The sequence below is a fragment of the Peromyscus eremicus genome, chromosome 18 (assembly GCF_949786415.1).
Source record: "Peromyscus eremicus chromosome 18, PerEre_H2_v1, whole genome shotgun sequence".
Classification (NCBI taxonomy): Eukaryota; Metazoa; Chordata; class Mammalia; order Rodentia; family Cricetidae; genus Peromyscus; species Peromyscus eremicus.
The window spans coordinates 46,046,512-46,059,253 of NC_081434.1; the positions used below are offsets into that span (position 1 = coordinate 46,046,512).

At 40.0% G+C, this 12,742-nt stretch overlaps 1 protein-coding gene across 3 annotated transcripts in view; it reads right to left on the reverse strand.

The window, feature by feature from the left end:
• Washc4 (WASH complex subunit 4) overlaps positions 1–9,772 on the reverse strand; it is a 60,046-nt gene extending 50,274 nt beyond the window's left edge. For 2 of the 3 annotated variants that reach the window (XM_059245177.1, XM_059245176.1), the window contains exons 1-7: positions 9,645–9,772; positions 6,782–6,921; positions 3,899–3,952; positions 3,748–3,813; positions 2,879–2,924; positions 2,271–2,338; positions 102–184 (exon numbers count right to left, since the gene is read on the reverse strand). In XM_059245177.1, coding sequence (XP_059101160.1) covers positions 102–184; positions 2,271–2,338; positions 2,879–2,924; positions 3,748–3,813; positions 3,899–3,952; positions 6,782–6,921; positions 9,645–9,705 — 518 coding nt within the window. In that variant the 5' untranslated portion in view covers positions 9,706–9,772. Of the gene's footprint in view, positions 1–101; positions 185–2,270; positions 2,339–2,878; positions 2,925–3,747; positions 3,814–3,898; positions 3,953–6,781; positions 6,922–9,644 lie in introns of those variants that run through there. The other variant, XM_059245178.1, reaches the window with a different exon arrangement.
• Between the last annotated feature and the right edge of the window lie 2,970 nt (positions 9,773–12,742).

A 12,742-nucleotide genomic window follows, 5' to 3' on the forward strand; every position in this document is an offset into this window, starting at 1 on the left:
CTTAGTAAATAAATGAATAAAAAGCTATTTCAAATAATTACTTTTCCAAAAAGCTCTTCCTGCTATTTTATAAAAGCCAAAACAATTCTAAAGTGCATTACTTGTTGCTGATATACAGAGCAGCCAACTGATGGATGACATTCATCACTACTTCATAGCACCTGGTAACAAAACAGGACAGCTCCTGAAATGACAAGATGAGTGCACATTACAGGGCTGAATGTTTCCAGTCAGCTCTCCAGCTGCCTGCAGCAGACTTAGAAGCCCTCAAACAATCAATCAGCACTTCTCTCGCCTCCCGCACACCTCTGTGCCCTGCTTTTCACCACCCCATCTAAGCCGACTGTTTGAGTCACTCATGCAGCTCCTAAACCGCAGGGACAACTCACTCCTTCCCTGTAAGGTAACAAAGATAGCAATCTCCACTAGTCACTTAAACTGCTTCATTTGTTATCTTTAATCACACAGACGTAGCTTGGCACACATCAAGTGTAATAGCACTTACCCCAAAGACGTTTATCAATAATCATTAATTCAGATCTACTGTGCCCAGACCTGGAAATTTGTTTACAGGAGCTCTCAACTTTTAACTTTACAGAAACAATTTCCGCCTGAAATACTTAAAACCTTATGAAATCTTCATCTGTTCTAAACTGTAAGCCTTGAGCAAGACTTTTTGTGGCTTTTATGTGCTAGTCTCTCTCAGCACCAAGAGCAGTTTCACACATGCATGCACAGAAAACACACATATGCATGTGTACACACACACACACACACACACGGCTCACCAAACACATCAGATGAACTCTGGACAGTGATCTTTTTACATAGTTACTAGACCTATACACAATCTCAAGTCTTTGAAAGTAAAAATAATGTGTAATTTTTTTTTAAACAGGTTTTTGCTACATAGGCCAGACTACTCTTCAACTCAGTATCCTAACTCAGCCTTCTCAGTGCTTAGAGTGCTATGATACAGGTATTACCAATGTGCTAAATATCAGGTTTTAACTTCAAACAGCTCATTCCACACTGGTTGTTAAACTTCTGAAGGTTAAACGATAGCAGGAAAATAAAAACACAGACACAGCAAAAAGGCAGAAAAGTGCAGATATAGAAAGATTCCCTAAGACAGAAGTAGAACAAATCAATTAAAAGATTGTCAGGTGGTATAAAAAAGCAAATCCAGATACACCCACTTGTCACTTTCCCTCAGATACTTTAGAAACATTATTAGCTCGCTCAGCTGTTTTACAAACACCAGAGTGTTCTCAGACAACCAATATGGCTTGCGTGCAACTAAACAAGGCTCCTGTGGGAGCAAGCTTCTGCATTAGTTCTCCTGTGTGTGTGTGTGTGTGTGTGTGTGTGAGTTTATAGTAAAAGCATTAAAAAAAATTGTTTCTTTTTCAAGTATGTATGTGTGTGCCTGTGTGTAGGTATGCACATGGAGGCCAGAGGCATCGGATCTCTAGAGATGAAGTTTCTTGTAGTTGTAAGACCCTGATACCAGTGTAAGGAACTGAACTGAGGTCCTCTGGGAAAAAAGTACATGCTCTTAACCAATGAACCAAAACGAGCTCTCTAGCACAAAAAAAAAAAAGTTTTTAAATTTTTATCTTACTTTTTATGTGTATAGTTTCATCTACATGTATGTCTGTGCACCAAGAATGCCTGGGGCCCAAGCCAGAAGAGGGAATTGGGTCCCTCCAAAATGGAGTTATAAACGTGGGTGTGTGTTGGGAATCAAACCCCAGTCCTGTAGGAGGAGCAGCCAGTGCTCTTCATGGCTGAGCATCTCTCCAGTCCCCCAAACCCATTTTTAAACTTAAAAGGTAAGTTGTCCATAAATGAAATTATACAAATTCCATAAAGACAATCTATTAAAACAATTTTAAACAACTGTTCACATCTCTCGATGTTCCCCTAAAATCCCTTAGAAACCATTCAAGAGTTATGATCTCCTACACTATAACCCCATGCTAAGTAACTCTTTCACTCTCTGAGTACAAGCCCTCAGCATTGAATGTTTCAGAACTTTTCAATCATGTGTAATCTTTATGCAAAATTATAAAGAGAAGACTCAGCCAGGCATAGTGATGCACACCTTGAATCTCAGAATGTGAAGAGGCAGAGGCAGATGAATCTCTTATAAGTTTGAGGCAGCCTAGTCTACATAGTGAGCTCTAGAACAGCCAAGGCTACCTCATAAGACCCTGTCTCAAATAAATGAATCAATGGCTCAAGAGAAAGTAAAAAAAAGTAGTTACCTGTAAGAAGGAAACGAATCTTCCCATCTGAATCTGGCAGTCCCCTTCCACCATGCTGGAGTCTGCAGCTTAAAGAGCAGTGTGAGGTTTAGTTCAAGTGTTTATTTAAATTCAGCCACAGAGACAAACAGTTCTTTCACTAGTGCACAGGACCAAAAACACTGGACTTTTACACAGAAGGGGAAAACAGCATGGTCATAAACTATATACACCTTCAAACAGCCACGCTTCACCACCAAGTGAACCCCAAAACTGGTCCAGTCACAGGACTTTCTCACTGATGAAATAACAAACACCAGTCCTAGAGAATTTGCTGCCAAGACTCCATTTTTCACTTGTTTAACCAAACCAGTGAAGCAACGAAAAAACTGAATGCCAGGGGCTGGAGAGCTGGCTCAGCAGTTAAGAGCACTTGCTGCCTTTCAGAGGACCCAACTTTGGTTCCCAGCACCCACACAACACAAAATAAATAAATATTTAAAAAATTTGAATGCTTGTTTTTCTACATGTTCTATAACTATGTTAGTTCAAGAATGGTCTGCTAGCTTTTTGCTCACTTTAGCTTCATAATAGGTAGCAATAAATGCAATTCTAAAATTTTAACTTACCTCCTTCACCATAGAACAAAAGACCATTGTAAAACTTAGTTTCAGCCTGTTTTAAAGAAAATTAAAATAATTTAAAAGGTTGCTTTCAAATCCTATGCTCTCTTCATTCTCTAATAACATACTACATCACTTAAATATATTTCAGAAACTGCTTTCCAATGAATTCAGCTTCTCTTTAAAGTAACGAGGATAACTACTGTCACTAAAAGCTAAGCCTGATCCTTTCAACCTTTACCTCATCATCTGACCACCCTCATTATCACACATCTTCCCACAAGCTCAGTCAGCAGTCACAGACTATAAAAAAGGGGAGAGGAAAATGATGAAGTTCACTAATGTCTATCTAAGTTCAGTGACTCCAAATCCATATAAAAAGTTTAAACTTTAAAAAAAAAAAGCTAGGAGGTGGTGACACACGCCTTTAATCCCAGCACTCAGGAGGCAGAGGCAGGTGGATCTTTTTGAGTGCGAGGCCAGCTTGGTCTACAAAGTGAGTTCCAGGACAATTAGGGCTACACAGAAAAAACCCTGTCTCAAAAACCCAAAAACCAAGGGGGGCGTGGGCAGGAACGTCTGGATAGCCAGCACACACAACAGATGTGCTACTCAGGAGGTATGCAGACCTAGGTTAAAACTGTTCCTATTAGTGATTCCACTGTAAGCCCCAACTTCTCCACCTGTTCCTTACCTGCTGCTGCCACCCTAAGCATTACAATGTAAGTAAGTACTCAATGAATGCTAGGATTATTGTTAAGTACTCCTTACTATCAGGACTGCTGTTATTTTAAGTGGGTCAGTATTTATTGTACACTGCCCAGATAAAAACCCAAATATGCTTTTAAATGATCTTAAAGAATATAAACAATTACCTCATATTTTAATTTCTTGATCTCACAACAAAGTGCAGCATAAACAGTGATGACTTTGTTTAAGACCTAGTTTTATAAATAAAACAGAAAAAAGTAAATTGTAACTAATGAGAGCATTTTTTGAATGCACTTTAGGTTAAGGATAACATACCTTGTTTTCAGTCTTTATGAGTTCCAAAAGGGAGGATTGTTCATATGGCAGAAGCTACAGAAACAAAGGAAAGGAATATTGCTAAATTTGGAGAAAAAACAAATCACTGCAAATGTAAATATATAAAATGAGATTAAATGGATTACAGTTAAGCCTGTGTTAGAGCCTACATTCAGCATTAGCATCAACTCAAGTATTATATTTCTGATAACCTCAACAAAGGAAGCAAAGCGCAACACACTAGAGGGGAAACAGCCTCAACACAACACAGTGCACTCGACTAGTTCCAGCTGTGCTCTAGGACAGAGATGGCCGATGGTGGGAGTACAGTAAGAAAACACTGACAGTGAGCTCTAGCCTTCTGGAAAGTGTTAGGCAAGCATACACTTAATAAGATGTTGTAACCGAAAGGGCCAAACTTAAGTAACTACAAAACAGAACACTGGGGCTGGAGAGATGGCTCAGTGGTTAAGAGCACTGACTGCTCTTCCAGAGGACCCAGGTTCAACTCCCAGCACCCACATGGCAGCTAACAACTGTTAACTCCAGTTCCATGGGATCTGGTATCCTCACACATACATGCAGGCAAAACACCAATAAAATAAAAATGAGTAAGTTTAAAACAAACAAACAGAACACTGAAGAAGCTCAGAAACAAAATAAAGTGCAGGCACTTTTATCATCTAATGCAGCTTCATTCCTACCTACCTCATAAAACTTTTCTGATTATTATCTAAAATGAATTTTCTATTAAGTGAAAACTGGATCTTTCTTTTAGTTACATACTAACAATAAAGTATATACGTAAATTAAAAATAACTTCTCTCATTTAGTTTATGATTTCTATTTATAGAGATCTTACTGGTATCTGACTCTTGTAGAGCAGCAAACAAAATAATTTCCCAATAAAAAGACTAAAGAAAGGTCCCTGCGTAAGTGGGGAGGGAAAGGGCTGTACAAGAAGATAAAATATAAGGAGATTTGAAAGTTTCTATTGATGGAAGTTAAAAGCTGAGACAATTTCATCCTTTCACAAAACCATGAGGTATCATTTCACATTCACTAGGACAGCTGTGATTTTAAAAGACAGATAAAAACAAACGTTGGCAATAATACAAACAAACTCAAACACTCATATATTACTGATAGGGATGTAAGATAGTGTGGCCACATCATGAAAAAGACGAGAAAGGGGTCAGCAAAACAGCTCAACAGATAAAGGCACAGCTCATGCACACAAACACACACAAATATGTGTAAAATAAAATCCTCAGAAAATTAAGCATAGTTACCATTACAACTCAGTAATTCTACTTCTAGAATATATGTGTGCACGACACAAAAACATGTCTACATAAAAACTTAAGACACATAAGTAGCATTATTTCCAACAGCCAAAAGGAGAAAGCCTAAATGTCTATCCACTAAAGAATGGATAACTATGTGGCATAAGGGTTCCATACAATGGAACATATCACTTAAAATATGTATTAACATTGGCTACACCACAGACGGAACATATCACTTAAAATATGTATTAACATTGGCTACACCACAGACGAGCTTTCAAAACATGGTTTAAGCGAAATGCTAGGTACAAATGCTCACATACTGCATGATCTCATTCATATGAAACATCTAATAAAGACAAATCCAGAGAGACATGCAGTCTGGTGGCCTGTGACTAGTGGATGCGTGTGGATGGATACGTACGTACGTACGTGTGTGTGTGTGTGTGTGTGTGTGTGTGTGTGTGTGTGTTGTGGAGGGGGACTTAAGTATAAGATTTCCCCTTTTTTTTGGTTTTTCGAGACAGGGTTTCTCTGTATAGCTTTGCGCCTTTCCTAGAACTCACTCAGTAGTCCAGGCTGGCCTCGAACTCAGAGATCCGCCTGCCTCTGCCTCCCAAGTGCTGGGATTAAAGGCGTGCACCACTACCGCCCGGCCTTTCTTTCTTTCTTTTTTTAAGATTTCCTTTTTAGATGGTGAAAATGTTCTAAAATTGATGATGGTAATGGACAAAGAAATCTGCAAATATACTTTTTTAAAACCACTAATCGTACAATTTAAATGGGTAAACTACAGTCAAGTCTCATGCCTATAATTCTAGCATTCAAGAAGCTGAAGGAAGAGGATTCTGAGTTTGAGGCTAGCTGGGTCACACAGTGAATCTCCAGTCAGTTACGGCTACATAGTGAAACCATGTCCCAAAACACACAAAAACAGATGAACTGTATTATCTATGAGTTACAACTCACAAAAGAAAAGCTGATGTATGATTTAGGAGGGTGGTTGGCAAAGGAGTGCTCAGCACATGTTATCTATCACTTAAGTGGTGACAGACCACTGCCTTAAAGTACAATACACTAAGAGTATCTTATTTATATACATTAACAAAGCATCCCCAGGGCTGGAGAGATGGCTCAGTGTTTAAGAGCACTGGCTGCTCTTCCTGAGGACCTGGTTCAATTCCCAGCACTCACATGGCAGCTCACAACTGTCTGTAACTCCAGTTACAGAGGATCAGGCACCCTCACACAGACATACATGCAGACAAAACACCAATGCACATAAAGTAAATAAATAAATTTTAAAAAAGCATTCCCACATTAAGATCCCCAATTTCATTCAAGGGTACTTTTGGGAAATGACAGAAATGTTTCATGCCTTCATTAGAATATAAGGTGGATGAGCTCTCTGTTCAGCAAAATTCAATGAGAAATCCTTAAAAAATCAGAATATTTGACTACATATAAAATAACTACAATAAAAGAAACAAATCCAATGTGTCCATCTAGCTCTTTTCATTTTCTTGAAGATAAAAAACAAGGCTAGGTCAAACAAATGTTTATGTTATGATACTTTGATGAAATAAATTCAGACCTTTAATGCTATAGGATCAAGATTGAAATCCCAAACATCTCCAATCAAATCATCCAGTGCGTCCTCAATTCTTCTCAATTGAGATGTATACTCCTCAAGGAATTTCCCGTAATTCTTAAGTTGGACTTCAGCATGAATTTCTAAATTTTGAAACAGAATGTTACAATTACAAAGAATGAATGGCAGAATACTAGCTTCAAGTAATCTCAAAAACTGCAGCAAAACACTGTTAATTATTACTTTGTAGTGCCTCACTTCTTGGAAATAAAGTTCCAAAGTTAAAAGAGTCATTCAGCTTTAAATTTTCTCCAAATATGTGAAAGTACTTGAAAACCAGCAGCCCCTTACCCTAGGACCCGGGTAACCAGCCTGAGTCACACCTCAGACAACGCAGGGTCCAGAAGCTATACTATTTTTTAGTCACACACACCTCTGTTGCAAAGGATTATTAACAGTTACCTGATGGGAAGCAGGTATAAAACTCTGTGTTGTTACAGAGCAAATTTTAAAAAGCTGGCTAACTTTATACATATTAAAATGTTTAAGAATATATCCAAATCTTTTTTACATGGAGGTTTTAGACCTGCTACATTATATTATTATTTCTGTAATTCCCAGCTTACCAAAATGCTTTAGACTTGTTCAATTATTTAGCTATTATATTCAAGATGCAAAGGCCAGATAAAACATACTGGCTGAGGCAGGGCTGGAGAGATGGCTTATCCACTAAGATCACTGGCTGCTCTTCTAGAACACTGAGGTTGAGTTCCCAGCACTCATGTGGCAGTTCTGTAACTCTGGATCCAGGGGATCCAATACCAACTTCTGGCCTCTGCAGGTACTGCACAAACATGTAAAATAAGAAAACAATATAAAAAATAAAAAGACAGCTGGGATTTACAGAATTTAATATTAGTAGATGACTTTAGGCTTAGAGCCACTGGAATAAGTTGGATTTTTCAGAAGCCTATTCACCAAAATTAATAAACATTCCATAACTTTATTCAGTCTTTGTCTTCTAAAAAAATTTTTCCCTTCAAATTTGAAGTGTGGAGCCGTTATGAAATATAGTATTTCTGACTCATACTGTATGGAATACAGACACCTGACCTTTAATCTGCAGCTGAGGCTCTGAATCAGGGGCATCAATTCAGTTCACTAAGACTTCTGTCTCATGACAGCACTCCTTTAGTTAATTTTGGAAAACAATTAGTCTAGATATGATTCACAGTCCAAAAACTAATGAAAGCCAGGCACAGAGAAATCTATTACCTACAGCTAACAACTCCATGTTAATGTCTTACTCTATTACACTAAATGACCAAATTATCATTTGACCAGCAAATGGATTCTTAAAAGACTAAACTAGAAAAACATGCTCAAAGATCACCTGGTTAGACCAAGGTAAAAAACAACTGAAAACCTGCAGAAACACTTAAGTTCCTTGCTGATAAGATATTGAATAGCTGTGAACAAATAAAAGTTAAAGTGCAAACCAGACTTTTCTCCCAACAAACTGCACTTCTTGGTTTATTTTTCTTAATGGCATTTTCACACACATGTGTGCTTATACTGAGTCCTCACACATGCTCTCAGTCCTGTTTTCCCCAAACCTCTGGAGTCTAATGAAATGCCCACATATTAATATGATAAATTAACTGGTAATTGATTCTGCTGCAAGCTGAAACCCTTTCAAACCCAATACACCTTCATTCCAACTTTGGTCAGATGCAAAAAAAAAAAAAACAAAAACAAAAACAAAAAAACACCTAACAAGATGCAGTTCACTTTAAAACCAAAAATACAAAAAAGAAAAACGGTTATTATCCTTCCACCCATATTTTTCTTCATTCTGGATAAGACCTAATACCTTAAGAAATGCTTACTCAAAGTCTGCACAGCACCCTGATGTAGTCCAACTGGATGTAGAGGCAAATAAAACCTAAGTACATACAAATCTGTACATGTTATAATCTCTAAAGTAGTTCACGACTCTGCTGTAGTTTTTTTAAATGGCATTCCTACTCTGGGGAAAGATATGAATCTAAAAAATTCTCAAACAACTTGCCCTAATTTCTCTTCTGTCACACAGAAGATAAAAAAAAACAAATCAACCTCAAGAGTTTCTCTAATATAACTAGACTGGCTTGTACATTTTGATGAAAGAAACTGTAAGGCTTTTAGGATTGGACTTCTGATTTTAAAAATAAAATCGGACGACTCGATTTCATTAAACAACTGCAAAGCAGATCTGGTAAAAAAAAAAAAATATATATATATATATATATATATATATATTAAAATAAACTTAAAAAACTTTTCAGCTGCAATGACAATTACAGGTTTTTAAAAAACATTAAAATCAATACAAGGCCTAGAAGGGATAAGATGATATTCCCGTGTTGACTGATGTTTTTGGTTTTAATGCCAGGTAGAGCTGTTTTTCGCTCTTCCATGGTTCTAAGAACGTGAACCCAAACTTCAAAAGTTGGTTTGAGAAGCAAAAAAACAAAACAAAACAAAACAAAACAACAGGAAGCCGAAACAGGAACCCAGACTCTTCTAGAACTGAAGGTTCAGAGCATCTGGCGCAAGCCCTGGGATGGGATGGGCAACTCGGGAGGCTGGCCTCTAGCGGCGGGCCCCAGGGACCGGTCCCCGCTGGCCGGTCCCCGTTACCGGGAGGGACGCCGGGCACGAGCGCGCGGCCGGACGCGACCCCGGCAGTCACACAGCACCGCGCGCCCGGTCCAGCCCGCGGGAGAGTCCCGGGTGGGCGGCTGCACAGCACCGCACCGCGCCGCACCGCACCGTCCTCCCCGGGCCGCGCCACCCGGCCCGCCTCGCCCGACCGCAGCCTTACTCTGCGAGCCGTCGTCCACGCGGTCGAACTCCCAGTCCGGCGACAGAGTGTCCACGGCCATCGCCGCGGCGCCTCCCACAGACACGGCCCCGAGCAGCCTCCGCCGCGCCGCAGGCCTCACCCCAGCCGCTGTCACGCCACGTGACTTCCGGCCTAGGCCCCGCCCCCGCGCGCCGCAGCCAGTGGACTCTCGGCCCTGCGGACCGCGGGCGCCGCTGGGAAAGCGAGTCCGTCCGCCTGCGCCTATCGCGGCCGCCATAGTGACGGTAGCTGTTGGCATCCTGCATCCTTTCTCTGGCCTCCCTGCCGTTTGTGTCTGTTCTCAAGCTACATTCAGTTTCTCCTTGCTGCGTCCGGGCTGTTTTTAATACCTAAGGGAGTAATCAGCCTGACGTGGAAAGAGTGGAAATAAGGGGGTGGGGCCCAACGCAAAGACAGGGTCCTTCACTAGGACGCTGCCCTGGCCCGTGGACCAAGTCTGTCTCACTAGCTCCCATTCTGTCTTTACTGAACCTCGCGGTTCCTCCGCCCCCGTGCACGTCCTGTCCCAATTGTTTTTGCTTTTTTTTTTTTTTGAGAAAAGACCTCTGTGTGTAAAAGAGTAGTGACTTTAGGAACTCTACCAAACAACCTCACTGTGGGCTTGCTTTATACCTACTGTTCTTCCTTGTTTTCAAGGTGGGGTGGGAATTGTGTTACCCCGAGTTCTACATTTATCCTTAAGTTTACACAAAAAGCTATATATCAGCTCGGTTTTTAGTAAGTGCTGATACGAAACAGTCTAAATATCCATCAAAAAGTAATAATGTAAAAACTTAGGGCATCCATACTCCGAATTCCTAGAGAGCTGTAAAATGAAATAGGTCTCGAATGGCATAAAAAACAAGACAGGAGGCGATTTTAGAACAATGCATATTTGCCATTAAGTTGCAATCTCTGCAAACATGCATATATGCTCATGTGTTTGCAAATACATAGGAAGAATTCAAATCTCATTAAACAAGACAATGGTTTACTTGGGAAAGAGCAGGTGCTGATAAATACAAAGTGGCCCTTAAATTTTTCTTGTGTCTATTAGCTGAATCTTTTGCAAGTAGAGTTTTTAAAGTTATTTGCATTATAAAGTACCAAAAATCAATATAGAAATTGAAAAGCATATTCTGAGATGTTGAGGTTTAGGCATGGTTTTATTTTTGAGACAAGATCTCATTATAGTTGAGCAGCCCTGCTGCTCCTGGGCTATGGAGTGAAACTCGTTGGGTTTCTTTCTGTAGCTTGCTTGGTTCTGTCAGCATTCTTTAGGTTCCATATGGTAGCTGTTGGCAGCTTCAGGCTCACATTATCACAAGGCTAAATCCAGCCTAGGAAAGAAAAAGAGCACATTTAACTGATAGCTCGAATAAAAGTCCCAGAATCAAGTCTTGCCAGTAGCGATTAGCCTTTCTTGGTACTTGAGCACACTTTTCAGCCAGTCTTGGAAACGGAAAGAACGGGAGGAATGGACTGATTGATTTAGTGTAGGTCATGTGCTCCACGGATGCGATGAACACAGGAAGAGGCAACTCTACAGGAATCACTTGGCCTGGGAGTGGAGGAGATGGAAACGGTGTTACCACCAGAAGAGGATGTATGTGGCAAGGGAAGCTGTGACAGCGGTTACACCGCTGAGCCAAGTATCTCATGGTGACTACTGGCCAGTATTGGAGTTAGTAATCAATTATTACAGCAGGATGGTTTTCTAAAAATACTATTTCAGAATTCCTTTTGGAATAATTTTATTATTTAGATGCTTACATTTAGAGTTCTAGATAAAAGAACTTCTAGGACTTTACTAACAGCTACCATTTATTTTGTGTTTATTGCATAATCCATTGTTGTTGTTGTTGAGCCCATGGAGTCCAGACTAACCATGAATTCTCTAACTGAGGTTGACCTTGAATTCTGGATCTTCCTGCCTCTATTTGCTAAGTGCTGGGATTACACACATGTGCCAACATGCCTGGCTTTGTTATAAAAAAAAAAATCTGGAGGAAAGTTGAAAAATGGACAACGCAGAGCATGATGATCTGTAAAAAGCAAAAGTCTTGGCAGAAATGTTTGGGGGAAAGCCAAGAGTCTAAGAAAACATTTATCACCAAAGGTTGATATGGTGTTTAAATGTAACTATAATTTCATGCTATGTCAGCTAGACATTTCCAGAGGAACTTTACATGGACATCTGATCAACATCGTTGAATCCACAACTGAATTCTGGGTATTTCACTCTGAAACCTGCTTCCCACCCTGTGTGAGATCTGTGGCTTACTCAGTAAATAGCTGTACGACCCACCTAGGCCAGGCTGGGTACTATGACAACGCCTTCTCTTTCTCATCTTCTTGCTCTAAATCAGTGAAAGTTTCTATCAATCTTATTGTTAAATGTGAATGAAATGCAAAAGGTGTCAGGATCAAAATGGAATCTCATGAGGGTAAGATGGCCCAGCAGGTAAGATGGCCCAGCAGGACAGCCTGAGTCCAACCCCTGGGACCCATATACTGAAAGGAGGGAATTGACTTCTGAAGTTTGTCCACTGACATCCCCATGCATGCCCTGAGTTGTACATAGAGAAATAAAATGTTAAAATGAAGTCTCGTTTCAACCCTACAAAAAGCAAAATGAATAAAGATAGGAGGTCATAAAGAAAGGGTTCGATTCCCATGATTATATAATAATAACAGTCACAAAATATTCTGCCATATTCCAAGGTTTGAAGAGAGGGATATACAACCTTCTAGGAAAAGAATTTCTGAAGAACCTGATGGATGACTGTCCAGTCATGAGCTGATACAGCCCTTATTATAATTACTGTGGCCAAGAAAAATGGTTTCACCAGGTGGTGGTGGCTCACACCTTTAATCCCAGCACTCGGGAGGCAGAGCCAGGCGGATCTCTGTGAGTTTGAGGCCAGCCTGGTCTACAGAGCGAGATCCAGGGCAGGCACCAAAACTACACAGAGAAACCCTGTCTTGAAAAAAAAAAAAAAAGAGAGAAAGAAGAAAAAGAAAAATGAAAGATGGTTTCACAAAATTGATGTAACTCTCCTTATTTCTACCTTTAA